The sequence below is a fragment of the Phanerochaete carnosa genome, assembly GCF_000300595.1.
Source record: "Phanerochaete carnosa HHB-10118-sp unplaced genomic scaffold PHACAscaffold_11, whole genome shotgun sequence".
Taxonomy (NCBI): domain Eukaryota; kingdom Fungi; phylum Basidiomycota; class Agaricomycetes; order Polyporales; family Phanerochaetaceae; genus Phanerochaete; species Phanerochaete carnosa.
This window is the reverse complement of record NW_006767638.1, coordinates 1,375,942-1,402,472: the sequence shown is the minus strand read 5'-3', so window position 1 is coordinate 1,402,472 and position 26,531 is coordinate 1,375,942. Positions and strand designations below refer to the sequence as shown.

General features: G+C 55.8%; 7 protein-coding genes across 7 annotated transcripts; 4 read left to right on the top strand and 3 right to left on the bottom strand.

The window, feature by feature from the left end:
- Window positions 1-812: 812 nt before the first annotated feature.
- On the top strand, window positions 813-3,688 carry PHACADRAFT_153015 (uncharacterized protein). The gene is made up of 13 exons (XM_007400962.1): window positions 813-1,708; window positions 1,756-1,780; window positions 1,834-1,873; window positions 1,926-2,132; window positions 2,193-2,289; window positions 2,349-2,387; window positions 2,440-2,511; window positions 2,565-2,682; window positions 2,744-2,850; window positions 2,921-3,059; window positions 3,115-3,263; window positions 3,325-3,369; window positions 3,428-3,688. The coding sequence occupies exons 1-13, from the start codon at window positions 988-990 to the stop codon at window positions 3,484-3,486; spliced, it is 1,818 nt and encodes a 605-aa protein (XP_007401024.1). The 5' UTR covers window positions 813-987; the 3' UTR covers window positions 3,487-3,688.
- A 1,337-nt stretch (window positions 3,689-5,025) lies between these two features.
- PHACADRAFT_104647 (uncharacterized protein) lies at window positions 5,026-5,661 on the top strand (the record flags this gene model as incomplete). The annotated part of the gene is made up of 2 exons (XM_007400961.1): window positions 5,026-5,200; window positions 5,261-5,661. Coding segments are annotated over 2 exons (576 nt in total), but the record flags the coding sequence as incomplete, so codon positions are not given.
- A 758-nt stretch (window positions 5,662-6,419) lies between these two features.
- Window positions 6,420-9,474, bottom strand: PHACADRAFT_213646 (uncharacterized protein). Its single transcript, XM_007400960.1, has 5 exons — window positions 8,971-9,474; window positions 8,713-8,912; window positions 8,361-8,657; window positions 7,748-8,290; window positions 6,420-7,690 (listed from the first exon to the last, which is right to left on the bottom strand). Exons 1-5 carry the CDS (start codon window positions 9,156-9,158, stop codon window positions 6,672-6,674), a joined length of 2,247 nt encoding a protein of 748 aa, XP_007401022.1. The 5' UTR covers window positions 9,159-9,474; the 3' UTR covers window positions 6,420-6,671.
- A 1,202-nt stretch (window positions 9,475-10,676) lies between these two features.
- On the bottom strand, window positions 10,677-13,315 carry PHACADRAFT_153008 (uncharacterized protein; the record flags this gene model as incomplete). Its single annotated transcript, XM_007400959.1, has 11 exons — window positions 10,677-10,942; window positions 10,989-11,153; window positions 11,214-11,375; window positions 11,425-11,602; window positions 11,654-11,691; window positions 11,745-11,851; window positions 11,900-12,145; window positions 12,200-12,253; window positions 12,308-12,543; window positions 12,612-12,963; window positions 13,019-13,315. The coding sequence occupies 11 exons, from the start codon at window positions 13,313-13,315 to the stop codon at window positions 10,762-10,764; spliced, it is 2,016 nt and encodes a 671-aa protein (XP_007401021.1). The 3' UTR covers window positions 10,677-10,761.
- A 1,462-nt stretch (window positions 13,316-14,777) lies between these two features.
- On the bottom strand, window positions 14,778-15,556 carry PHACADRAFT_213644 (uncharacterized protein; the record flags this gene model as incomplete). The annotated part of the gene is made up of 2 exons (XM_007400958.1): window positions 14,948-15,556; window positions 14,778-14,894 (listed from the first exon to the last, which is right to left on the bottom strand). The coding sequence occupies exons 1-2, from the start codon at window positions 15,377-15,379 to the stop codon at window positions 14,778-14,780; spliced, it is 549 nt and encodes a 182-aa protein (XP_007401020.1). The 5' UTR covers window positions 15,380-15,556.
- Window positions 15,557-18,814: 3,258 nt separating this feature from the next.
- Window positions 18,815-19,180, top strand: PHACADRAFT_264229 (uncharacterized protein). The gene has a single exon (XM_007400957.1). The coding sequence runs from the start codon at window positions 18,878-18,880 to the stop codon at window positions 19,169-19,171; it is 294 nt and encodes a 97-aa protein (XP_007401019.1). The 5' UTR covers window positions 18,815-18,877; the 3' UTR covers window positions 19,172-19,180.
- An 829-nt stretch (window positions 19,181-20,009) lies between these two features.
- PHACADRAFT_264225 (uncharacterized protein) lies at window positions 20,010-25,976 on the top strand. The gene is made up of 4 exons (XM_007400956.1): window positions 20,010-22,588; window positions 22,642-22,879; window positions 22,933-24,325; window positions 24,376-25,976. The coding sequence occupies exons 1-4, from the start codon at window positions 20,236-20,238 to the stop codon at window positions 25,885-25,887; spliced, it is 5,496 nt and encodes a 1,831-aa protein (XP_007401018.1). The 5' UTR covers window positions 20,010-20,235; the 3' UTR covers window positions 25,888-25,976.
- The last annotated feature ends 555 nt before the right edge of the window (window positions 25,977-26,531 follow it).

Sequence of the window (26,531 nt, the reverse complement as noted above, 5' to 3'; positions counted from 1 at the left end):
GACTAAGCCGCTGGACTAAATTAGCGCTTCATCAAAAGATGGTTGGAGTATAGTTTATGAGTCGTCGATCGCTCATGCAGAAATGCAAGCGAGAATCGGAAGACTTGCACACAATAGACTTCAGGAATAAACCTATTCCGCATCTCCTCAATGTCAGCAGTGTCGGCCAATTGGTGGTTTGAGCGTTTTGCAATAAGCTTGACGGTAGGCGGGAAGGGGGAGAGCAGAAGCCTTGGACATGTGAGCGCGTTCGACCTCTCTTCATTTCTCTTCCCCGCCTAAGTGCTGCCAGCTCACCGTCATGGATGAGGCCACAAAGCCGTGCATGTCTGTTCACTTCTAATCTCTCCGTCCTTAGCCGACTGGCGCAAATGATTGGCGCGCGTCATCGGCAGCTCGGCAAGCGGCGGGCGGGTGGCCCCTTCAACCCTAAGCGCTAAGCGAGGGCTTCGAGAGCCTCTCCGGTATCTTGTCGGCCATGCCGCGCGTCATGACAAGACTGATCAAGTATGTGCGCCAACCTGCCCGGCGTTACGTGAACAGAGTTATGCACGCTACACCCAATCACAAACGAGCGAGAGCTCCCCGGGATCGCGAGCAAATTTTGGTAAACTTCCGTCTTCTCTTCCTCCGCTCTCCTCTCTTGGTTCCTCGCCGCCTGTCACTGGACCCTTGGCACGCATGGCGTGTTGGAAATGCCTTGGAGCCTCGCTGCAGTCTTGGAAAGGCGTTACCCTTTGTGGCGATAGGCAATACTTGTCGCAGCTGGAAGGTAAAGGTCCTGTATAGTGGCAGAGATCCTTGTAATGATTAATCACTGCTAGCATGGGGCACGCCAGAATAGCTGGGGGCGAGGCCAACCCTTTCCCCGCCAGAATTGAATTGAACCGAGAGTTGAGCAGCCCCAAGGCCCATGTTTGACTCCAGTCACTCGCGCCCCTTATAAGGCGACGGGAGTCAAGGTGGTTCTCGACCGCATTGCTCACCATGTCCGACGCCTTTCCCGCTCCTGCTCCACCTTCGCTTCCCACTTTTGCCAACCTCGGGGCCTCGCCGCCCAAGGATCCTGACGTGCGAGCCATTGGCACCGACTGGCTCACCGGCTTTGCCACTGCCGTCGACAGCCGCGAAGTCCACCGCCTCGTCTCCTCGTTCCTGCTCGCGGACCCGTGGTGGCGCGACGTCTTCGCGCTCACCTGGGATCTCCGCACCTTTTATGGCCGCGCCAAGGTCGAGACGTTCCTCAACGACCGTCTCGCCGAGGCCGGTTTCGGCAACGTCGCCTTCGCCGACGCCATCTACCAGCCCGCCGGGGTCGACCTCGCGTGGATCCTCGTTCACTTCACGTTCGAGACCACGGTTGCCCTCGGCAAGGGTGTCGCACGCCTCGTGTACTGCCCAGACGACTCGTGGCGCGCCGTCACGGTGTCGACGCACCTCGACGCGCTCAAGGGCCATCCGGAGCTGACGAGCGCGGACCGCGACCCTCGAATCAACCAGGGCGACTGGGCCGAGCGGAGGAGGAAGGAACTCGAATTTGCGGACAAGGACCCTGAGGTGCTGGTCATTGGCGGAGGCCAGGCAGGTCTTCAAACCGCAGCTCGGCTCAAACACCACAAGGTCAGTCATCTGATCATCGAGAAGAACGCCCGCATCGGGGACAACTGGAGGGCGCGCTACGATTCCTTGACTCTTCATGACCCCATATGTGCGTATTATTGTCTATACTCTTCCATCTACACTCATTTCGGGCAGGGAGCAACCATATGGCGTACCTCCCGTGAGTTGAGATTAATGGTGGAGCTCGTGCTCATATCTCATCCGTACACCCAGGTTTCCCGTTTCTTGGCCCGTCTTTCCCTCAGCCAAAAAGGTAAAGCACTCTCTTAGAAGCTTGTTATTCAGCTCACGTGCTTTCGCAACAGTTGGCAGATTGGCTAGAGTTCTACGCCGAAGCGCTAGAGCTCAACGTCTGGTTCTCCTCGGAGGCCATCAGCGCAGTCCGCAACGAAAACACCAACAAGTGGGATGTCGTCGTTCGTCGTGCGGATGGCCTGGAGCGGACGATGCATGTTGACCACATCGTGCTCGCGCACGGGTTCTTGTTCAAGAAGACGGTTTTCCCCGGCCAGGTGCGCACATCTATTATATACATGACATCATCGCTTGCTTACCAGAGGGTCTGTGAACAGGATGACTTCAAGGGGCAGCTCTTGCACTCAAGTGAGTTCAAGACGGCGAAAGGCCTCGAGGGCAAGAAGGTGATCATCGTCGGCGCTTGTTCTTCGGGTTTGTTCCACATTCCTGAGCGCTCTTCCAAGCTCTTAATCTCAATACCCCTGGTGCAGGGCACGACATCGCTTCCGACTGCGCAGACGAAGGTGTTGGTAAGTCGGCAGGACAGCTAATTTGGGGCGCCGTCGGCTGAGAGCCTCGCAGACGTGACCATTATACAGCGCAGCTCGACATGCGTCATGTCCCTCGAGAAAGGTGTTCTCACCACTCTGTCCCGTGAGTTCCATGCCTGCTCCTTGGCGCTCCGGCTGACTTGAGACGGTACTCAGGGGCGGTATGGGAAAAGGGAACGCTCGAGGAGGTGGACAACCACTGGGTATCGACTCCCTTTCACTTCACGAAACCCCTCACGCAGCGCGTGATGGCGTATATTCGGGGCCTGGACAAGTGTGTACCCCTCCGCCATCTTTTCTCTGACGCGTCAGAGCCTCTAAATCCCGCTTGCTAGAGAGCTGCTCGACGGCCTCGACAAGGTTGGGTACAGACTGAACAACGGCCCGGACGACACCGGCGTGGCCTACTCTTTCGCCGAGCGTGGCGGCGGATACTACATCGGTACGTCCTTCGCCTCTCGCGATTTTCGTTTTATTCCTGCGCCTGAGACGGAGAAACACGCACGCCGCAGACACCGGTGCCGGCCAGAAGATCATCGACGGGAAGATCAAGGTCAAGTCCGGGTCTGAGGTGGCCAGGATCACCGAGACAAGCGTCGTCTTCGAGGACGGCAGCGAGCTCCCTGCGGACGTCGTCGTCGTCGCTACCGGGTACGCGCACGCCTTCAGGGGCCCTTGCATGCTTGATTGATGTCCTCGTGCGCAGGTTCGACGACGCCCGCGCGCCGATCCGCAAACTCGTCGGAGAGGACGTCGGGGCGCGAATCCCGCCGATCTGGGGGTTGAACGAGGAGCGCGAGCCCAGAGCAGTCTGGCGCGAGATCGAGGGCCTGCCGAACATGTGGATCATGATGGGTAGGTCGCTCTTCTGTCAGAGCGCGTTATCTTGATGCCGAGATATTGATGCACCTTGCAGGCAACATTTTCCTGAGTCGCTATTTCTCCAAGAGTGTAGCGTTGCGTAAGCGGCAGTTCTCTTCGAGGCTTCGATCTGTGTTGCTCATGGTTGTGGTTTGTAGAGATCAAAGCGAAGCAGGAAGGGCTCTATGGCACGCGCTATGCGGCACTTGCGTCGTGATGATATCATCCAGCCGAGATCTAGCACGACAGACTCTCTATCTCTCAGATATGAGTATATGCTTATGTCATCTACGAATAACTTGCAAGTTCTGGTGGCAGAGAAAGACAGGCACACCCAGATTTCAAGTGACACAGCGCATGCCGAGGATCAACGACCATGGTAGATGCCTTACTACCCACAGTGTATGAGGCAAATGGCTTATGCTTTTCTTCATGCGGCGGCCGTGAGGGGAGAAACAACAACGGCTGGTCAGACAGTATTTGTCCGGTTTTTCCGATGACGCTCAGACCCCATGACCAGCAATTAATATATTGGCCGGCCCTGATTCTCCCAAACAGTAAGTTAGCATAACACCGAGGACTAAGCTGCAAGCAGCAAAGCATGGGGAACCCTAGTAAATCTAAAACAAACATACGAGTCGCGTAGGAGAAGCTGGAGAACATTACCCAGCGTGCTGTACTGTTACGACCAAATAGGATGACACGCGTCACAGAAACCTCATGCGGTAAATCGCTCCTGTCACACGTTACAAGGGGATTTGCCTGAGCAAAATATGAGCTCAAAACTTCACATGCCTCACACCTCACTGTGCAGGCTCACTGACAGGCTATAAAAATGCCACGCAGGCTATCAGTCACCCGGATACCGCCCAAATATTGCAGGTCGCCCCATACTGGTTTGGTCGTCCCATTCGTGTCACAGTCACAAGGCCATCCGGTTTGGTCGTAACGGCACGTATTCGGCCGACTATTCGCCGCAAGATGTCGCGCCTTATGACGAGGCGACGAAACGGCCCAGCCGGTTTCACCGGAAACCCGGTGTGAGACGAGCCAGGACGAGCCTGGGCACCGCGTGTGACGCCGTGATCGCTGCTCTCGAGAAGGGTGAGAGCAGCAATCGGGAGCTGCCTCGATTGGACGACGGTATTGGGCGGAATTTAGCACGATCCCGTCTGAAACGTCGCTTCAGGAACCGCACCTTTTCAGGCCACGTCTGAACACCGCCATCAAAGTCAGTCAAACCTAAACCAAACCTTCGAAAACCCTGATGTGCGACATTTTGAATCGTAACGGCCGCAATCGTGATGAGACCCTCCCCGCCTCGCGAAACTCTTTGCATGATGAAGCACCCAAGGATCGTCATGGCGCGCAGCTGCAGGTGTTTGCTGCACAGGCCTCCGACGTATATAAGCTCGCCCGACCGCCATAGCCAAACCACAGATTCCTCACCTCACTTGATTCGATATATATAGCCTCATAGCTCTTTCTACCCTACATCCTTCATACTGCCATGTTCTTCATTACCTCCTTTATCTTGGCTCTCGCTGCCACCACTGCTGTCTCGATGCCGGCCCCCAAGGAACGTCGCGATGTCCGCATGACCCGTCGCGATGTCCGCATGGCCCGTCGTTCCGCCGGCGGCGCGCCAATTATCACCACCACCACGGCCGGCGCCCAGTTAAATGCGTCTACGGTAAGTCTTCTCTTATGTCTGTGTGTTGCATGTGCTGACAAACTTGATTCCGCATAGGTGCCCTTCACGAACGTCACGGGGTCGTTCGCGATTCCGACGTTTGCTGTGCCTGCGGGCGACGATCCGAGTGACCGCTACATCGCATCCCTCTTAGTCGACCTTGGTTCCGTCAACTGCGAGAACGGCATCTTCGCTGGTATTAACATGGAGATTAAGAATGGTTCACAGTTTATCAATGGTCAGTCCGCGCTCCTTGCGCTCCTGCTCGCATGCTGACAAATCATCTATATTCTCGCAGCCTTTTGGACGAGTTTCCCTAATGGTAGCGATCACTTCTTCCCCAACGTTAGCTTCGCGCAGGGCGACAACATAACGGTTTCCATTTCCATGACGAATGCGACGTCGAGCACGGCGGTCATAACCAACGAGAGCACAGACGAGAGCTCCACCGTGGCCATTGAGACCGGCCCTATTTGCTCGCAGGCGGAAGTAGCATGGGCGCTAGATGCCGAATTGAACGATTCCAATGACATCATCCCTTTCGTCGACTTTGGCACGGTCAACATCACTGCATCTGCCGAGACCTCGTCAGGCCCTATCGACATCTCTAACGCAACCATTATAACCACAGTCCAGAACGGCACTACTGTTGCTTCCGCCTCGCTCGAGGGCGAGATCGTCACTATTGCCCTCGTCTAATGTGGCACAAGGGATGTAGGTTTTGTGGGTCTCGGAAAGTGAAAAGGAGATGGTATACGATTTATTTGGACGTCTCGCATGCTAGAAGGACACATATTTATTTGATATTACTCGTATGACTTAATTATATACCCTGCGTGTAGCTAGAAGGAACCGGTGTTTATCCAACACTACTTGCATCGTTGTATCGGTCCAAGAAACTGCATTGTTACTTAGCGAGTACTAGTGGGCACTCCGACGCCGCCACCATCACATCTGAAAAGAAGGCATGCATCATCAGCGGGACGGCTGGCTACGAGTCTGGCTAGGTGTTTCGTGGTCTTGCGACCGGCGGCAACAATAGGGCGACAACTCCCCCATGCCTTCTGCAACTTATTTGGAACGTATTCTTCGCCTCGCGGTAGATCTCAATGGTGCTCCGAGCAGCATAGACACTGACCGGTGAGGAGAGCGTTTAGAGCCAAGACCATGAAGGCGCCCGTACCGAGGATCATTGCAACAGGCGTCCACTCCATGTCGGCGAGGTCTCTTGCAATTGATATACTTCACGAATTTTTTGTTTACGAATTGCCAGCCTACCAAACTCGTCCGATCTGCCAATGTTGTAGATCTGCTGAGCCTTACAGCTTACGGCCTTGTTCACCACCCATATCCAGTTTCGGGGACCAACGCGCTGATGGCGGGACCCTGAACACTATCAGACGCCCAAATGCATCTCACAGTAGTACGTAACTAATCGGTCGAAGGCTGTGACACTGTTCATCTATAGATGCCCCAAACTGCACCAGATTTTCCGCGCGTATATTTTGTTACGTATACGCTTTACTAGTAGACGAGTATTGGATGCGTAGCGCATTCACGGCGCCCTTTGCCAGCGCCGTATGCTTAACGACTAGTACAATACACTTGTCTACGGTTTTTCCATGGCACACAACAATACATCCGAACCTTCCGCTACTACACTGCCCATGAAGACGACAAAGAAAGTCCAAGTCCGAAGAGTACTAGTATCAAGTCCTCTGCGTCCCATCTGCCTTGAGCGGCCTGACGAGATGCGCGACGACGCCCTGCATCTTGCCGTCCCGGATGGCCTCGTAGATGACGGAGATATCGCCGCCAACCGTGCCACCCTCGATGTCCGGGCCCATCGCGAACCCGTGCAGGTTCTCCGCGCCGTGCATCCGTATCCTGAGCGTGACCCGCACGAACTCGTACACCACACGCGTCCCGCGGCCGAGGTGCCTGCTCGCCGGTGCCGCGCCGCGCGCACCCTCGAGGTACTGCACGCGCAGAGTCGTCAGCGTCTCCGCAGCGCGGCGCGCGAGTTCTGCGCGGAAGCCGGCGATGTGCACGAGTTCGGCGACGAAGGCGGCGTCTGCGGAGAGGAAGTCGACCAGCGGCGTCGTGGTCGACGCAGCGACGCAGTGCATGCGCGCCGTGCAGGCCGCGGTGCTGGGCGTGCTGAGAGCGCGGAAAATGGAGCGCTCGAGGATCGGCACGAGAACGCCCGCGTGCCTGGCCACAGACGGGAAGTGCTGCGGCACAAGCTCACGAACGATGGTCGATAACGAGCATTGAAGGTCGTTGTGCATCGAACGAAGGTCGAGGGCCTGGCACAGCGCCAACAGGTAGCTCGCTGTCAACAGCGAGAGCACGTCAAGCGCGGTGATCGTGTACCGGGCCGAGATCAGCGCAAGCGAGTTGACTGCCTGGTTGTGCATCTCGGCAGATTGGATGTGCGTTGACGCCGGGTTGGCGAGGAAGCCAAGCTCACTGACGTAGGCAGCAGCGTGGATATCGATACCCTTGGCGAAGTAGTTGTGCGACGGGTCCGTCGAGGCCAGGTTGGGCGGCAGCCCGCGGTTCATCGCCGGGTTGATGAGTTCCGTGCACTGTGCGAACAGCAGCTTGCCGATATGGTAAATAGCTAGTCGAGTCTTCTCCATCGCACTGGTGACAGCCATGGCCTGGAAATTCCCACCGTGGTGCACAGTGCCAGTTTCGCCGTCGACCAGAGGGTTGTCCGTAGCTGCGGGTGGCATTCAGCGAGTTTCAGCATAAAAAAAAAGGCCGAAAAGGAACTCACTCGAATTGCACTCCAGCGTGACCGCATCCAGCGCACTGAGGATATCCTCAATTTGCGGGCCAATGAACTGCGCCGAAGTACGAAGCGGGTAGCGGTCCTGACGAAGCTCGCCCTCATCCTCGGCAATGTGGACCTCGTCCTCACGCTTCAGTGCCATCTGCGAGTCCTCGAGGAGTGCCCTGATGTTTCGTGCGACCTCAATCTGGCCAGCGTGCGGACGGGCGATATCATGGATGAAATGATCGAAGGATGCGATGGTGCCGGTCATGGCTTCGGTTCCCATCGCTGTGCAGATCTGCGCGAGCAGCGACAGGTGGACGACCTCATTGAGGGCAAGCGCACCAACGGACGCAGAGAACGCAGTGCCGTTCAAGATACCGAGGTGCTCCTTGGACGAGAGGGAGATCGGAACAACGCCGTGGTTGTCCAGCGCAACGCTCGAGGGAACAATGCGGCGCGCCCCGAGGGATGCAGGGCCGTCATAGACGTGAATCGCCGGATTGCCGATCAGGGTTCCAGCGATGTACGATAGGGGAGACAAATCTGAAACCAGGAGATTGGGTTATCTGCGGACGCCCATGCCTCGGTAGCGCGGACAGGACTGTGTACTGACCTCCGGAAGCCGAAACGCTGCCACGCAGAGGGACTAGCGGCGTAATGTTCTCCCGCAGAAGCTCACCCAGCTTCTCGATGAGCTCCCAGCGGACACCAGAGTGACCGCGGATGAGCGAGTTCATTCGGATAACGATAGCACCGCGGACCCAAGCCTCTGGCATGCTGGTCGTAGCCAGGGGGTCGCCCAGGGGAAGAACCTGGAGCGGAGCCTCTGTTTGCGATGGCAGTACACCGGCCTGTTGGTGTTGGAGAAGCGCATGACCGAGCAGAAGAGGATCGTTTGTGCGGGTGTCGGCTGTGCACACGGTTCCAGATGAGCTGAATACAGGCGAGATGGACGAAGAACCCACCGCTGCCACCGAAGCCTGTGTTGACTCCGTATACGCTGCGCTGAGCGTTGACTTTCCCCACAATCACGCGTCTGCTCTGCAGAACACGCTCACGTGTCTCGGGCTTGTCGTCGAGAGCCACGGCAGCTCCATAGCGAGCAGCGGCTGCCACTGCGGGGATGCTGAGGGCGTGGCCGTCAATAGTCACTGGCTTGCCCTCCCTATGTGTGTATCAGTTCATAGTAAGCACTGGAGCTTGAAGGAAATGGCGGCAGGCACCTGTAGGCTTGGAGTTCGTCGTACGCATCGACGAAGCGGTCCAAGAGACATGGCTTCCTATCTGTTGAAGAAAAGGCATGCCCATTGGATACAACCGAGGAGGTCGAGGGGTACGTAGTAGGGCCCTTGCTGCCGTGGGCGTAGCCATTGCCGTTGGGGGTAGGGTAGCAGTCAACGCGGGAAGACATGGCAGGGGAGATTGGGGCAGGTTAGGAAGGGAAGGCGACGATGTAAGGGCCTGGGGCGCTTCGGGCTGCATTTTGTGACTTTCCGCTGTGATCTGGAGGGGAAGTGGGTTGACGTGGGTTCTAGAGAAATGAGTGCAGGGCTAGGCTACGGTGCAGGCTGCAGAACTGGGGTGGCCGGTATGTGAGGTACGGCCGCTGACATTTCGTAGACTGGTCTGAAGAATCGCTCGCCTCGAGGTCATCGACGCAGGTCTGCAATCGTTCGACTATGCTTCTAGAATGCAATTGTAAGCTGTTCTTCATGCTATGTGTCGGCTGAGTTTGCTGACAGATATTGTTAGACAAGCAAGGCCTGTCAGGTTGGCGCTGTACGCGCTTCTCTTGCACTGTGCTTGCCTGACAAGTAGGCCCGAGGTGTGACTTGATTTTGTGCTGCGCGCAGAGCGCTGTCATGATCCGGGCGTGTGACGCGTAACCGGCCTCCTCGGACAAATCCTGCACCGCTTATAATGAATGGAAGGCAGCAGTTTGCCGAGAACCCTTACGTGCGCTCCGAACTTGACTTACTCATTTGGAGGCGGCTCTGCCAGTGGACCAGCTCTCGGCCTCTGCACTACAGAGCGATCAGGGTGTCGGCAGCGTCCGCGCTTTTTCGAAGCTTGGAAATTACCGTACAGTCCGTCATCAGACGGTTACCCTGCTGACCCAAAGCGAGGGAGTCTGCCAAGGGTCCGTGAGTATCGAACCACGGAAATATGACGACAACTGTCAACGATCGTTCGCAAGGCACAGAGGGTCCTCACACCATCGTTTTCCCAGCCCCGCACATCGTTGGTTCCCGAGCTACTTGCATACTGTAAATGGTTATTCTAGCGGCGGATCAGGCGAAAAGCGAAAAGGACTGCCATCAAATGCCACTAAGTCGGAAAGTGTAAAGCTTTTGCGAACCAGCTGGCTGGGGAAGGGTTGAAAGCTTAGAGCGCTTTAGGCAAAGATGCATCAAGGAGCCATCTTCGCTCGGTAAGCACTTACGTGAAGCACGCGTCCTCCACGAAAAGTGTAGTGATTGGACCTAGCGAGTCCACTGCTCGGCAGACGGCACTGAAACTTTCAAAAGCGTTTTTTGTTCGAGAAAATTTGACCAAGAGTAGTCAAACAAAGCCGTTCTTTTTCCCGGTGGCATGTGGAGACAAGCCGAAGTGGTCTCCGGCGCGGTGCTGGTCAAATAGTACCGACATGAGATAACTTCATCCACGGAAAAATGCAAAGTTTTGTCTCTTATTTCCCCGGTAAGAACTAGAGAAACACAAGCCCTTATCAACCAGTTGTTCACCGATTTTTTTGTGTTCAGTAGAAGGAGATTAAGTAAACAGTTAACAGTATCCAGTCATTCGGATGTGTCTCAACTTGAAGCATGTACTCACGGGCATCTAGTCGAGCATTATTCATAGAGCGGCGACTAGCATTATCATGCAGCTAGCCTAAGCATCAGTCACCGGCAGCCTGAACAATTCGAACTGTCATAGTCGAGATGTATTCAGCGGTGTTACATGCAACCCTTGACTAGTTACTCAGGGCGATCTACATCGCTTGATTGAAATCATCAGTTCCTCACATCTTCGCGAACGTCCTCTCCTACGAGAACACCGATGGCGATGGCGAGGTCGTGCAGCGTCGGGTGCTCGAATACAAAGGTCTGCGATACATGCAGAGCGAATATCCTGGTCTGAGGGTCAGCGCGGAGGGCGTTTATAATGCGAGTCCGGAGGAACGTCGCATTCAAGCTAGCAGAATCTCAGTATGATATACTGTGCGAAAGCCAGGACTCACCTGTCGAATCCCTGCCCAAATAAATCTCTAGACGGCGAGATTACATCTGAGCGATTGGCCAGAGCAGAAGCGTGTTCTTGAAGCCAGGCTTGTATGTCGGGCACACTCCATGAGGACGGTGGACGGATGCTTTCAGCATTTCCGCTGTCCTCTAAAATCGCATATCTGTATGAGGTGGTTGTGTCAGCCATGAGTAGGTGCGAGCACAAAGTTCAGCCTGCTCACAAGCTATCTATCTCCTTCTCGTAAGCTTTCAGCGCTTGCTTCCGGACAACCGTTCCCTTGGCGGTGCGAGGCAAGGGTCTGGCGCGATCTGTGACAATGATCATCTCCTTGAAGATCCTCGCGAATGCCGGGGCTGTACGATTTGCTTCTTCAACGACAGGCCTGGAGGATATTGAGTGCATTCTTTTTGAAACGTGGCGAAACAGCGTACCAAAGCTTGTTCCTGAATTTCAGCAACGCGTTCACGTCGTTCAAGCTGATAGCATGACCTTTTCTAGGCTCTACGAGAACACCACACTGGCTCTTGCCGCGACCAAACATAACAGCTCCTTGGACTATACGCGATGAGCTGATCACTCCTTCTTGTGGAATCGGAACGACTTTCTCTCCTGTCGGGTATGGTCAGAGGAAGTTCCGTAAAAGCATTAAAAATTGCTCACCCAAACTGAGAACGATAACATCGTCCTTGCGACCAATTCTAGGGCACCATAGTAAGTATGTAATCCTTGCGAAACGGCTCAGCAAATTTACATGCGCCACAATCCCTCCTTTGAAGGATGCGGTTTCCACAGGTCGTTTGTCGCGTATCCCCTCGTGTCCTCTAGGTTCTCCACATTAGGGCGGTGCGTTGCACACGTCTGTCGTGTGTCAGATATCGGTAACCCGGCCGCACAATGCCAACTCACTAGTAACTGCAGCTCGAATGTACTGTCCCCCTCAGAAACCCATCTACACGTCACCCGGTCGGAGAACGACAGCCACTCCCAGTCTGCTCTTGTCTTGCCGTTTGGGGCAGGATTGGAGGACTCGTCCATGTCGAAGACCCTTGTGTGTGGTCCGAACTCAGTGCCTCCGTACCAGGGGTACAGGTTGACGCCTTCCACTATGAGCTCGTCGCCGACTTTAGATGGCAGCGGCCCGCCACCAAAAACCTGCAAAACGACGAGTAAGCGATAAGAAGCTATAAATTCCCTATTTGAACTTACAACTATTTTCAAAGTCTTCAGGTATTCGACATCGCCCTTCAATCTCGCCCACGCCTGTATGATGAGGTTAGGCACCTCAAGATGCCTTTGACGCAAGCCAGAGCTGACCTCGACGAATGCAGGAACCGTCAAAATTCCCGTACATTTGGCAGCCATGGCCGCTTCAATGGTGTTGCGCGGGGTAGGAACCACAGGTGACGCAGGCGCTCTGGGAGCGAACAGACATACCGAAAGCCCGCTCACCAGAGGGTAGTACAATTGTACGCATATGCCCATAAGGTGAAACGTGGGTAGTGCCATCCCTCCCCAAATAACCTCACGATTCATGGAATCAGTAATAATCGCTAATACGAATAGAATATCAGCACGATATCCTTCTATCAGTCAAGATCGGCCAAGAAAGGTCACTTACAAGCGTTGCACGTATGAAGTATATCGGACTGGCGCTGAGGAATTGGCTTTGGAAAGCCTGTCGAACCAGACGAGTGAAGATAAAAGACGACATCGTCCATCGAGAAAAGCTTGTTGCTGCTAGGGTAAGGTTCGCACAGATCTGCGGAGCTTCCTCCGCGCAAAGTTGGGAAGATCTCCTCGAGCTCGGGAAGGAAGTCAATTTGGAGCGTATGCTCCTCGTTCTCGAGCTCGGATTGGACATCGGCGAGTAGGGAGTGCATACTGGCCTGACCGACAATCCGGCGGCAGGATGTGCGCTTGAGCATGTCGACTATCGCCGGTGCCGAGTTCCTGGGAGACATAGGGAACGGCTAGACATGATGATCAGCATATCTAGCCACGAGAATTAAGTCGAGTCAGACATACTACTATGCCTGCTCTCATCGTTCCTGCTAACATGGCGAGGTACAGCACAGTGTCGCAGCTGATGAGAATCGCGATAACCTCATTGTCGGGGCCTGACCTGTTTGGCCTGAGCCTGTGGGCGACTCTGTTGGTGGCACGAGCAAACTCCGCGAACGAAATGGCCTCGACCGGTAGGCCAGGTCCAGCAGAAAGGAGGGCCCACGGCTGTTCAGGGTTGTGCTGGGCATGAAAGTCGATGAACCCCGGAAGGATGGGGATTGAACCGTCGAGTGGGGGTCGAGCAGGGTTAGAGCACATTTCTGCGTGGGCAGATCGATACGTCCGGCATAATATCCGCCATTCAGAGCACTATTTAACGAAATGATTGCCGGTAAATGATGTCGATGAGTATTGGCCACTAGACACAGGTAAATTCAGGTCAGCGCAAATCAATAGACATTTACATAAAAATGTGAGAAACCACGATCATGTGGCCTGCCCCGCTACTGCTACCTATGCAACTCACTCAAAAAATTGGGGTGCCGCTGGTCGGGGATTGGGATAACCCTCCAGGCTCGTCCCCACGCCTGTCTCCTGCGAAACCCTGTGGCGAGACGCTCCTGGCTTCCATAAAGCGCCGCGACCGGACATGGCCGGCGAGCTTCTCAGGGTCCCAAGAACCAGACACTCATTGTCTGTCTAATATTGCCGCGGAGAGGCGTCTGGTGAGTTACGCCCCACTAGGCTCCACTCCACCAGCATTTCGCGAGAACAGCACGTGATGGACCCCGATTTCTCCGATGTCGCCCCAGGGTGATGATGTCCGCGGTCATCCGAGTCGGTCATCTTTCATGTTGTCACGCCGCATCTGCTGCAGCTTTTCGCTTTGTACAACGCTATGCAATATACTTTACATACAGACCTTACACTCGAAAAGAAGGCGAGAAGGCCGTTGATAGTAGTGAGTTGGAACGCTACGGGCGCATGCGGTCTCGTCCAGCGGGACATCAGGTGATCAGGTGTGGTACGCTGAGAAGTACGTTACAGATACAAATATTCTCCCACTGGCATCTTGATGCTGGTACCAGTAGCAGGATAACCCGAGCGCGCTGCAGCGGCTGAACCTGTCTCCCACCCTAATAGGAATCTTGTATATCCTCAAGTACAGCACGCGCTAAGACCGCCTGAGCTTCATGGGCAATTGGCTGGCTCCTAACGCCATGCTCGCATCGTTTGACGTTACTCAGGTACAGATGAATCATTTTATGGTGAAAGGTAAGATCGATGAGACCTTGTGCCTTCTTAAGGAAGTTTAGCAGGTACTTGAAGCGGAATCAGACCTTCATGACATGTAAGAATCCCTGCACTCACTGCGAGCCATCTTACGATACATGTCCTTGCGACCCTAGCCGTGATTGGAGCGCATGCGCTGGCTTCTGACTCTGGAGCCATCCAAGTCCACTTGCGGCAGCGCCAATCTCCGCGAACCGTGGCTATGCCCCATGGGAACCGAGAAGCACGCAGTTTTCAACAGAAACGGCACACGCGGTCATTTCCTGTAAGGGGCATCACCGTTGCGAACCTCGACCATGGATGACGGCATTCAACTTAAGAGTGGCCTACCAATCACGCAAAACCATGACCCACGTCCCTGATCTTGCGCCAGATTCATATTTTCATCGAGGATCCAGATCTGCGAGAGCCTTGCGTCGCGCATCGCCCAACTTGAGCACGGGCACATGAATCAAGCTCGCAAGAACCATTCAGACATACACGTATCTCAGTCCCAGGCTCGAACTCGCCGTCGATGATGACCCTTAAGTCCGTTGAGGAGTATCAACACCGTGACGGCGCGCCAGGAACTACCGGTGAAGGACGCGAGGTGCATGATATTGTTCTAGTGCCGGCGGCGCACGGGGGCTTTTGAATGAGAAGTGGACAAAGATTCACGCGAGGTCCGTACCGAGAGCCTGGTAGAGAGCCGCTCCCGAATCCGGCAGAGACAAGGCGGCCACCGAAGACCGTCTCGACCTTTGTCATAGCCGTAGCGGGTGCGTAGATCCCAGGTGTACATGGCTTGACGAGCACGGACGAGGAGATCGTGGTATTGCGCTTGTCGATACGAGTAGCAAAGCCGCTGGCCCCCATCGCGTGCAATGCGTCGAGGTTCTCGGGCGGCTCGGTGGGATTGGCAAAGGCAGACAGCGAAAGTGGGGTAGGGGCCGGATTGGCTTCGAAAGGGGTCGAGCATGGGGGAGCGGCGCGCTTGGGGAGCATCGTACGTTGACATTTCCGCCAACCCACAAGAGGCTCGAATGACCACGCACCCTGGGGCTGCTCATTTGCTAGTTCGGTGTCTTGGAGGGTAAGATTCCCGACCATTCTGACATGCTTCACCACGGCGACTTGGTCATCTGCTGCCGCAACATTCAAGACCTGTCATGTCCCAAGCCGATCGGATATGCCTTATAGCAGCAATTTTGGCCATTGGAAAGGTGAGAGTTGCGTGGTAAGTGGCTCGGAACATTTGGCGAGGAGATGCCCGAGGTCTACAGAAAGGCTCACATGAAAGATCCGTGGCCTCTAGCTCGCGAGGCAATAGGGAAAACTAGGCCATACAGAAGGTGTCAGTCTTGGCACGTGCGAGACTGTGCCTATAGGGTTGCTGTACGATCGATGCCCACCGTAAGTCTGCATATGGAGCACCAGGCAGGAAGTAATCTCACGTCGCTTACGCAGACATCTTCTCTGCAGATGTAGAACAGAAGAAACCGCGATACAGTCCCGGGCGCTTACAAGACTATTTTTGTGCCCTCCCCTGCAGCTACGCTATGGACGAAAAAGTAGTATGGAAGGGGCATGCCCGAGGTTTTGTACGTCTTGCTGAAAAATTTCAGCTGCTGTTCGCGCCTGACAGCGCGCACTATTGAGCATAAATGCTTGTAATATGCAAAACAACAAATTTGGCGGCCCGGTTCCCACGCTCGCTTTATGGCAATTCGCCATACCGAATTCGATCTGCCAACTTCAGCTCAGAACACCTCTCAGATTTACAGAAGGCCATATGTCTTTGGGGCTACAGCTTCATATGAGTAAGTTAATCCAGCACTCGGGTTGACATGAGGTACACGGCTGATTGAGAGGTTTGCCCGCGTCAGGAATAGGCTTTGTAGGTAAGGTAGGCTGTCGCCTGGCTAGGATCCCTACAACGTGCGAGCAAGATTCCTACGATGCTGTAGTCCGCTGCGTCACGCGTCACATCAATCCGTCCGGCCGCTCTTCGAAAGCGGCGATCACGTTGGGGGGGTGCCGCTAGTTTAATGCTAAAACCACGAGTAGGGGCAAATACAGACGCCTGTCGCTCATTGCCCGGTCCAACGGTAAAGCCGATTATAAAGCCAACAAGAACAATATATCGCCGAGCGGACCCTGACATTTCTTTCCAACCACTGATAGTCCACTGACACGCTTTGGGCTTCTAATCTTTCCCCAACAAGATTTTGGGCTGTCAATGGAAGCTGCCAACCTATGGATGCATGCTTTTTGTAGTACGATGTGCGGCTGAAGTTAGAGATTACTGCGCTGGACTGGGGTTCCAGCACAGTACATAAGGACGGTGCCTAGTGCACTCATACCTGAGCTCAGAGACTGGCACAGATTAGTTCAGAACCTTCTGAGCTATCCTATACGACTCCTCTCGACAGCTTTCTCGCGCATTCCAAAGACAATGGGAGACAATCTCGCCCCTGCCAATCAGCTCGACGTCGCCTCTGAAGCTTTCCGTGGCTGCGTGCCCGTAGAGTTTCCTGCCGACAATCACCTCGCCCACACGGACTTCATTCCCGCCTCCATCGCATCCACGACCATCGCCGGCGGCTTGTATACCAAACTGGTCGCCTTCGGCGAGCAAGCACCTGCTTCTCTGCACGAAATTCTGCTTGCCGCCGTTCGTATCCTCCATCTCCGCCACTCCGGCGTAGTCCGCGCTGCCATCGGTACGAGTTCCTCTTGCTCGCAGTTTGCGGTGCGTCGAACTGAGTGATACTCCAGGTATCGATGCCTGTGGGAAGGCCGCAGGACCTCTGGCTATCTGCCTGCAGGTCGAAGACGGAGACAAGTTTGCGGACGTTATCCGCGCTACGCATGAGCTCGTGTCGTCACTAGAGCGCCACACGCTTCCATTCGAGTCTATTCTGCCGCAGCTCGCCACCAACAGGGACAGCTTCCGGGGCGTTGTACTCCCGGTGCTCGTGCGCCTCGGCGATAACCTCGTTGGTGACACAGCAGACGGGTAAGTTCATGAGTTTATACTGACGCTTACATGACTCAATGGCTATCGCCGGTAGCTCATTCGCCATGGTCTGGAGCGTCTGTCCCACTGCGGACCATCTGCGCGTGGACATAAACTTTGACTCTACTCGCTTTGGGCCAGATACCGTCCAAGCCTTCCTCGACAACTTTGTTGACGTGCTCACGGCCATCGTCACTACCCCCGACAGCACAGTAGACGACATTCTGTTCTCCCATGCTCTCGACCAGCTCGTCGAGGCTGGCATTCCCGTGGACCCCGCACCAACTCCCTCACAGCCTCGTCCCACGCTCACCCAGGCCTTCTCAGACGCCGTCGTCACTCATCATGACCTCCCAGCGCTCATTGACGGAGACCTCACCTTGACATACCGCGAAGTCGACATCCTCTCTTCAGTTCTCTCCAGGCGGATCTTAGAGGCCACGAAGCAGCAAGAAATCCATGCCTTTGTGTCTTTCTGCATTCCTCCGGGGGCCATCGCCATTCTCACCGTCCTCGCTATCGTGAAGAGTGGTGCTGCATACGTGCCCCTCGATGTACACTTCCCTGCAGAACGCCTTGGGTCGCTTGTTCAAGACTGTGATGCATCTCTTGTCATCACCACCTCAGCGTCGCCTTCGTTTAATTTCAACCGCGAGCGTATCGCACACCTGGACGTCACTAGCTTCCTTGACGACTGGAAGTCGCTTGTTGCTGCGTCTGTCCACGAGGACCGCGACGGGTCTGTTTCGCCAGCAGAGTCTTCCAACGACGTCGCCTACGTGCTCTACACCAGCGGCAGCACCGGAAAGCCCAAGGGCGTAATCGTCAAGCAGTCGTCCGTTGTATCCTTCGCCACCAACCGCGATATCTTCACGTGGGGCCCAGGACACCGTATCGCGCAGATCAACAATCTGGCCTGGGACGCGAGCGTGGCCGATGTCTGGTGCTCGCTCCTGCTTGGCGCGACGCTTGTATGCTTCGACCGCATTGACGTGCTAAACGCGCCTGCTCTGGCGCGGCGCTTCCAGGCTGCGTACATCGACGGCTTCCTGCTGCCCACGTCGCTCTTCCGCCAGTTCGCGGCCGCCTGCCCCGATGTTTTCCACCGGCTCACGGAGATCGTGACCGGCGGAGAGGCGCTCGACTATGCGAGCGTCTGCCAAGCGCGGGCGGCAGCTCCGAGCGCGGTGATCCGGAATGCGTATGGCCCGACCGAGGCGTGTGTGATGGCAACGATCTTCAACGTTTTCCCTGGCGACGACGATGTACCACATACCGGGCCCTTGCCCATTGGTCGCCCACTCAAAACGAGCCAAGTGCTTGTGGTAGACCGCCATAGGCGACTTGTACCGCCGGGCGTCGTCGGCGAGCTGATCATCGGCGGCGAAGGCATCGCCGAGGGGTATCTCAACCGTCCTGCGGAGACTGCGGACGCGTTCGTCGAGCTGCGCGTTGATGGGCTACCCGGGAACACGAAGTTCTACTGCACGGTGAGTAGCGGCTTTTCCTGACTTTGGATGTGAACTGACGGGGATTTTTAGGGCGATGCTGTGCGATGGGTCGACGGACAGCTGCAGTTCGTGGGCAGGATGGATGTTGGACAAATCAAGATTTCTGGACAGAGGCTCGAACTCGGCGAGATTGAGGCCACCATTCTGCGTACCGGACTCGTCGCCGACGCCGGCGTCAGCTGCCACAAGCCGACCGATACTGGCGACCTGAGCCTCGTCGCATATGTTGTCCTCGACCACGAGCGGGCACCCGAGGTTGATGATCATGTTCAGGGCCAGGATGCACCGATCGCAGCGTCAAACGACGAACATGCAATTGTAGACACATGGAGGGATGTGTATGACGATATGTATGCCGCATATGATCTGTGAGTGTTTTTAATCCCATAGACGTATCTTTCATGCTGATTTTTGCTCGAACACAGGGCAAAGGCACGCGCGGATTTCTCAGGTTGGGATAGCATGATCACCGGAGGGCCCATCCCGCAGGTCGAGATGATTGGTAAGTCAACCTTTTCTCATCACGGTTCAAGAATCTGAGGGACCTGACGAACCTCCTGCGTTGATCAGCATGGCTCCATGACACCCTGCGACCCTTCCATCAGCAGCGCCCACGGACCGCCTTCGAGATCGGCTGCGGCATCGGCATCTTCGTTCACCAAATCCTTCCCTCTGTCGACCGCATGTGGGCCATTGAACCCTCGGCAGAGGCGGCCAAGCGTTTGGAGGATGAGCTGAAGGGACTCGGGCTGGGTGACAAGACGTCGATCTGGCATGCCGCGGCCGACGAGATCTCCAAGCTCCCTGCATTCGAGGCGGACTTCGCGTTCATGAACTCTGTTGTTCAGTACTTCCCGTCGGAAGCATACCTGCGCCAGTCTATCATCGATATTGTTGGCAAGTGCTCCCTCGGAGGCCGAATTCTCATCGGAGATGTGCGAAGCCATCCGTTCGGCACTCTGCTGGCTCTCGACATTGCGGCCTACCGCTGGCAGGACGAGCTCGGGTCGAAGACTCTCCAGGATCTGCGCGACGACATTCTCGATCGCGAGAAGTACCGGTCGGAGCTGTTGGTTGACCCCTCGTTCTTCACCAGCCTTCGCCACACCATTCCCGCCGTGACACACGTCGAGATCATCCCGAAGGCGATCGAGTACTGCAACGAGCTCAGCCAGTTCCGTTACCAAGTCATCATTCACGTCAACCAGAAGCTACCCTTGATTGCTCCCCCTGCCTGGCACGACTACGAAGCATTACGATGGAAGGGTTCGGACCTCGAGGACGCAGTGCGCGACTTTGCCGCCGGCAATGAGAACGTTCTAGCAGTGGAGCATATTCCGAATCGATTCCTGTCTTGGGAGCTCGTGGCAGCGACAGCGGTCTTCTCATCTTCGTCAGATCGGTTCGCCGACCTCGCCTCGGTACTTCCTCCACGCATGGATGCCGCAGCTGCGCAAGGCTGGTCTGCATGGGACCTGGAGCAACTCGCGGGGCAGTGTGGGGTGGCAGTCAAACTCAGCGTTGCGCGTCAGAAGGAGACGACGACTCTGGACGCGGTCTTCATCAAGGGATCCCTCGACGGTGCCGACAGTGGCACCTGTATTGCATTCAAGACCGTCGAGTATGACGATGGGTCTGTCTCTCCGTTTGCTACATCGAGGCTGCAAGAGCTGGTTTTCAGGACGCATCTGGAGAACAACCTTCTTGAACGCCTGAGGGAGGTGCTGCCGTCGTACATGGTCCCCGACCAACTCTTGTCTGTGGATGCTCTTCCGCTCCAGACGAGTGGGAAGCTGGATCGGCGACAACTGGCAGCGATGGCAGCGAAAGACGGCAGCCGCGATGCTCATAGAGCCGCCGAGGACGATCAGAATATTTTGCCCGCGGACGAAGTGGAAGTTCGACTGTGTGCGATCTTCGGCCGCCTGCTGTCGGTTCGAGCAGTTTCACCCCTGGCGAATTTCTTCCAAATTGGAGGACACTCGCTGCTTGCGACTCGACTCAAGTCTGCGCTCGAATCGGAGTTCCACGTCGCTGTTCCACTCAGGACGATCTTTGCCCGTTCCACCCCTAGAAAGCTTGCGGCTAGTATCCGCGAGGGCCTCACTTTTGCGCCATTCGACCAGCACATCGGTCTCCCAATGAAGCCTATCCTCTCCCATTCTCACCCTTCCGACCCGTCTGACGAGCTCTCCTTAGACATGACGACACCATTTGACGGGACGCATTACCAGTTATCTTTCGCCCAACAGCGACTCTGGTTCCTCTCGAAACTCGCATATTACGGATCACAGAACATCTGCTATAATACTCCCTACATCCTGGAACTAAAAGGCCCTCTGAACATCGTCGCTCTCGAGCGCACTATCCAGGAGATCGTCTCTCGTCATGAAATTCTCCGCACCATTTTCGTCGAGGTGAACTATGCACCGGCTACTCAGGTCGTCGATTTCTGTCCCCGTCTCGAGGTCATACCCGTGGACCCCGATACCGACGAACGAACCATGCGCGCACTCATGGGAGACTGTATCCGTCGCCCATTCGCTCTCGATCGCGAGCCATCGGTCCGCACAACCCTGTTCCAACTCTCTGAGAACCACTTCCACCTGCTCCTATGCATGCACCACATCATCGTCGACGGCTTTTCGTTCGACGTCATTCGCCAGGAGCTGGCGGAGATCTACGTCGCCTTCTCGGCCGGTAAGGACCACGAGGTCCCTCCACTGCACATTCAGTACAAGGAATTCGCGCAGTGGCAACGGTCGGAAGACTTCGAGCGTATGGTGCAGCCTCAGCTCGAGTATTGGACGAAACACCTCAAAGGCAACCAGGCGGCGGAACTGCCAACGGACTTCCCACGACCCCAACATCTCAGCTACGAGGGGAAAGCATACATTGCTGAATTTCCCTCGGAGCTTTTCACTCGGTTGGGACAGGTATGCAGGCAGGAGCGCGTGACGATGTTCATGCTCCTGTCGGCCGCCTTCCGCATGGTTCAGTTCCAGCTCACCGGTCAGACAGACGCCTCCTTCGCCTTCCCCATCGCCAATCGCAATCGAGCCGAGACCGAGAGGCTCGTCGGGTTCTTCGTCAACACGCAAATTCTCCGGCTGAAAGTGCGTCCTGGGATGACGTTTCTGGAGCTGATTCAACAAGTGCGAGACCTGTCGATGGCGGCGTTCGAATATCAGGACCTGCCCTTCGAGCGGATCGTCTCGATTCTCAACCCGACTCGTGACCTCAATCGCAACCCGTTGGCGCAGATTATCCTCGCTTACCAGACTGTGAAGACTGCGCCATTCAATATAGGAGACGTCCATGCTTCCAATCCGCGAATTAATATGGATACGACGAGGTTCGACATGGAGATCCATTTCTTCCCCAAGGGCGACGGCCTGGCTGGCCAGTTTGTGTACTGCACCGATTTATTCAAGGAGGAGACCATCGTTGACTTGACGGAGCGGTTGCAAAAGGTTTTGGAACAGGCCGTCGACAATGTACGCTTCGCTATCAATCCGCCGCGATCCTCTTCGACGCTTCGCCAGCCGACTCCATCTGACGTAGCTGCGTACCTGCGCGACTATGTCCCTTGCGAGTTCCCTCTCGACATGCCCAGGTGTTCGGACAGTGCATCTCCACAGCGAGGGACGCATTCCTTCGTCTTGCCACCAACCGTCCGTGATACGCTTCGGGCCTCGTCGATAGGCGGGGAGGAGCTTCTCACGCTGTACCTCACTGCACTCTCCGTGCTGAACCACCGGTACACTCGCCAAGAGGATATCACGATCGGTGCGTTCTCTTATTTTTTTTCGTGCGGGAGATGAGCTAACCTTCCTGCTCAGGGCTTGCGACGAGCAAGTCACTGGATATCACTCCCGCTCGGCTTACCGTTTATCGCGATGCTGCACTCTCAGCTGCTCGCGACAATGCGCAGACTTCGGTAGAGAAGGCATCCGAGTTCTCTGCTGTATCTATCAAGGATTTATCCACCGCTGTACGGAGACGACAGAAGTCGTTGACGTCCGCCATTCACGTCGTGCTCTCCCACAAGTCAAGCAATGCACCTTCAAGGGAGCTAGGGTTCGTTATTTCTTCACTATACTGTATGCCTCTCGATTGATTTGTTCTATCAGCTTGCTAGTCGACCTTGAGCTCCGCTATGGAGAGGTCAACGAGCCTGATTACCAACTCATCTACGACCAGTCTCTCTTCCGGCTCAGTACTATCGAAGTGTTCTGCGAGAACTTTGTGGACATTCTCGAGACCATTCTTCTTCGTCCTGACACGGTCGTCGAGGAGATTCCATTCCAGAACTCGGCGAAGCACTTGAAACGATTTGGTGTCCCACTCGCCCCGCCTCCGCCTCCGCCGATATGCCCCCTCGTTGATGCTCTCAAGAAGTCTGTGGATGCGTACCCCGACATGCTGGCCCTACAGGAGAGAGAATTCTTGCTGACATATAGCCAACTGAACACGGCCACGTCCTTGCTGGCACAGAAGATCGTACAGATATCAGGAGACGCGTGCGAGTTCGTCGCAATGTGCATCCCCCCGTCGGCCCTCGCTGTCATATCCATCCTCGCCATCGTCAAAGCCGGAGCCGCATACGTGCCCTTGGACGTTCGCTACCCTCCAGAGCGTCTCGAGATGCTCTTGCGCGAGAGTGGTGCAGGCCTATTGATCACGACCTCGCAGTCGCCAGAGTTCGCCGGCGACGCGGAGGGTATCACCCACCTCGACATCTCCAATTTCCTTGCTGAGATCGACCTCGCCTCCCCCGCCGACTTCGTCTGCGCTCCTCGCACGGATGCCGCCTACGTCATGTACACATCTGGCAGCACTGGTGTGCCGAAGGGAGTGGTCGTCATGCAGTCTGCGGTGGTCGCACTGGTCTCGAACACGGATGTCTTCCCGTTCCAGGCTGGCGACAGGATCGGGATGATCAACAACCTCGCGTGGGACGCCAGTATCATCGACATCTGGTGCACACTACTTACCGGCGCTACGGTCGTCTGCTTCAATCGATATGACGTTCTTGACCTGGCCGTTCTTGCGGGGCATTTCCAGTTGTTTAGCATCACAGGCTGCTTCATGTCCGTTGCACTATTCCGCCAAGCCCTCGACCTCGCACCCCAGCTATTCCGCAAGCTCCGCATTCTGCAGGTCGGCGGAGAGGCGTCCTACTACGAGAACTTCCAAAGAGTGAAATCTGTTAACCCGTCGATCCGCATTCTCAACGCCTACGGCCCCACGGAGACTTGTGTCTTCGCCGCCACGTTCTGGACTGACGTTCCCAACATGCCCACGTCTGGACCTGTTCCCATTGGCTTACCAATGTCAACCGCTCAGGGTCTCGTTGTCGATACACAGGGTCGTCTAGTGCCCCCGGGCGTGGTCGGTGAGCTGGTGATTGGCGGTGCTGGTGTCGGTCCGGGGTATCTGAGGCGGCCGAAGGAGTCAGCCGAGGCCTTCGTCGAGCTTGGGTTCGACGAACTCAACCAAGGTGTGGCTCGGTATTACCGCACGGTATGTCGCCTCCGCTTGTCCATCCCTTACGTGTCTCATTCTTCGTGCAGGGTGACGCTATGAGATGGGGCCCGGATGGACAGTTGCATTTCGTCGGGAGGATGAATGCTGGCCAGATCAAGATCCGCGGACAGCGACTGGAGCTCTCGGAGATCGAAGTGGCCATTCGCCAAACCGACTTGGCCAACGATGCCGTCGTCGTCCATCTCAAGTCCCACAAAGGCAAGGACGATCTGCTCATTGCGTACACTGTCGCTGCCGCGCCGACTTCGGCCTCGCAATCTCATTCCCTCTCACCACGGCTCCTCGAGTCGCTGCGCAAGAGTCTTCCATCGTATATGATTCCCCATCTCGTGCGCTGGATCCCGACTCTTCCTCTGACGCCTAACGGCAAGGTGGACCGCCATCAGCTCCGAGCCCGTGCTGCGACCGACGCCGATAGCATGCTGAAAGACGACGCAGAGGAAGACGGATCAGACGAGCCTGAAGATGAGGTCGAGAAACGGCTCTGTAGGATCATGGAAGCTCTTCTCGGTCGCACGTCTATTCGTCGGTCCACGAACTTCTTCGATGCGGGCGGCCATTCGCTCCTTGCCTCCCGTTTGGTCTTCCGGATACAAGAAGCTTTCGACATCTCATTCGCTCTAATGGACGTGTTCCACACGCCCGTAGTCAAGGCAATGGCGGGCAAGATCAGACAGGCGATCGCCGCTAGGCCAGCTGATCAAATATCGACGACACCTCCGACGCTTGCCCCGGTATACGAGGAGTTCCACGTACCCCCTGTGCTCGTCTTCTCTGAGGAGCCTCGCAAGCCATTCTTGTTCTGCGTTCCCATGGCCACTGGTCTCGGCCACACGTTCGCTGCGCTGTCTCGCTCCACCGACCTGTTCAACGTCATAGCTCTCAACGACCCTGGGTATGTCGCACTAGACGACTTCCCCCAAGACCAGGTGTCGACAGGTCACGCCAACACCTTGCGCAATCCGGGCATGCACACCGTCGAGAACCACGCCAAGTACTACTACGCGCGTATTGTCGAGGAGCTGGCCCGCATCGGTACTACCAAGTCCGGCGCCGCGCCGTTCAACATCTTGGGCTACTCCTACGGTGGACACGTCGCAGTCGAGGTGGCGCGCCTCGCGCAGGACGAGGGCTGGACCGTCAACCTGTTCGTGCTCGACACGTCGGTGCACCCGGTGCATGAGGCCAAGCTATCGCAGACGCAGATCGAAGAGGCCGCGCATGTTGTCCTACCGACTGTGATGAGCGTCGTGGAGCTGCCGTTCGGCAACATGGGAGAGCAAGGAGCACGTCTGAAGCACGACATCGAGGTCCGCACCCTCACCAACATCCATACGCTCCATGCGCATGTGATGCCGCGGTACGAGGGGCATGTCACGTTGTTCCGCACAGAGTCGAATTCTGGCCACGGCTTCGTCCCGCTCGTTGGCTCGTTGGACGAGGTTCTCCTGCACGGGAACCACTACCACCTACTCGAAGAAGAATCTGGGAATCTGTCCGTGATTAGTGCTAAAGTTTCTGCAGTCCTCAATGCGTAGGTCTCGTCGTCTCTGGTCAGTTGTAACTGTTGTATATCTTGCTGTATTGCACCGTTTCCGCTGTATAAATAACATCGAGTTCATCTTCGCCGAAATGCGGACAGTTGGTCTATTCATGACTCAAACCCCAGAACGCAGAGCCTACCGTCAGCTGGCACACGCCCCTACGAATGCCTTCATTGCAGCGACTGCGCGCTACGGATTGTTGGCGTTGTAAAGTACAGTCAGTACAGAATGCGTCATAGGTCTGCTAGGATGTTCACAGAGTGAGCACCCCAGTCATCGAAAGGTGCGCCCAACTGAGCAGTGGTGGTGCCTTGGCATTCATGTGCGACCTTACAGCAGCACTGGTGTGTCCCGCCTCGTAACTGTCTCTCCACGATAGCGCGTGGTACCTCGGCAGTAACGATCTACTGGCACTCGACAACGTTTTGCTAAAGCAAAGCTCGAAGATCCTTCAGTAGTAAGAGCTTCGATACACTCAGAATCGGTCCAAGAGAGAGAGAGAGGGCGGAGGGACGGAGCTGATTAAGGAACTAGGGTCATGGCCGCCCCATGCGTCTTGTCAGTCTCGAAGCTGGTAAAGTACTTTTTGTATCCTCCTACTACACAGCGCTACTCAGCAAATTCTTTGAGGACCCGGC

Coding starts and splice junctions, on each gene's coding strand:
- PHACADRAFT_153015 (XM_007400962.1), top strand. CDS start 988: ATGTCCGACGCCTTTCCCGCTCCTGCTCCACCTTCGCTTCCCACTTTT. Junction 2,512..2,564: donor TGTTCTCACCACTCTGTCCC/GTGAGTTCCATG, acceptor GACGGTACTCAG/GGGCGGTATGGGAAAAGGGA. Junction 3,264..3,324: donor GAACATGTGGATCATGATGG/GTAGGTCGCTCT, acceptor TGCACCTTGCAG/GCAACATTTTCCTGAGTCGC.
- PHACADRAFT_213646 (XM_007400960.1), bottom strand. CDS start 9,158: ATGTCTTCCCGCGTTGACTGCTACCCTACCCCCAACGGCAATGGCTAC. Junction 8,913..8,970: donor GACGAACTCCAAGCCTACAG/GTGCCTGCCGCC, acceptor ATACACACATAG/GGAGGGCAAGCCAGTGACTA. Junction 7,691..7,747: donor CACGCTGGAGTGCAATTCGA/GTGAGTTCCTTT, acceptor TGCCACCCGCAG/CTACGGACAACCCTCTGGTC.
- PHACADRAFT_264229 (XM_007400957.1), top strand. CDS start 18,878: ATGGATGTTGGACAAATCAAGATTTCTGGACAGAGGCTCGAACTCGGC.
- PHACADRAFT_264225 (XM_007400956.1), top strand. CDS start 20,236: ATGGATGCCGCAGCTGCGCAAGGCTGGTCTGCATGGGACCTGGAGCAA. Junction 22,589..22,641: donor CCAAGAGGATATCACGATCG/GTGCGTTCTCTT, acceptor CTTCCTGCTCAG/GGCTTGCGACGAGCAAGTCA. Junction 24,326..24,375: donor TGGCTCGGTATTACCGCACG/GTATGTCGCCTC, acceptor TTCTTCGTGCAG/GGTGACGCTATGAGATGGGG.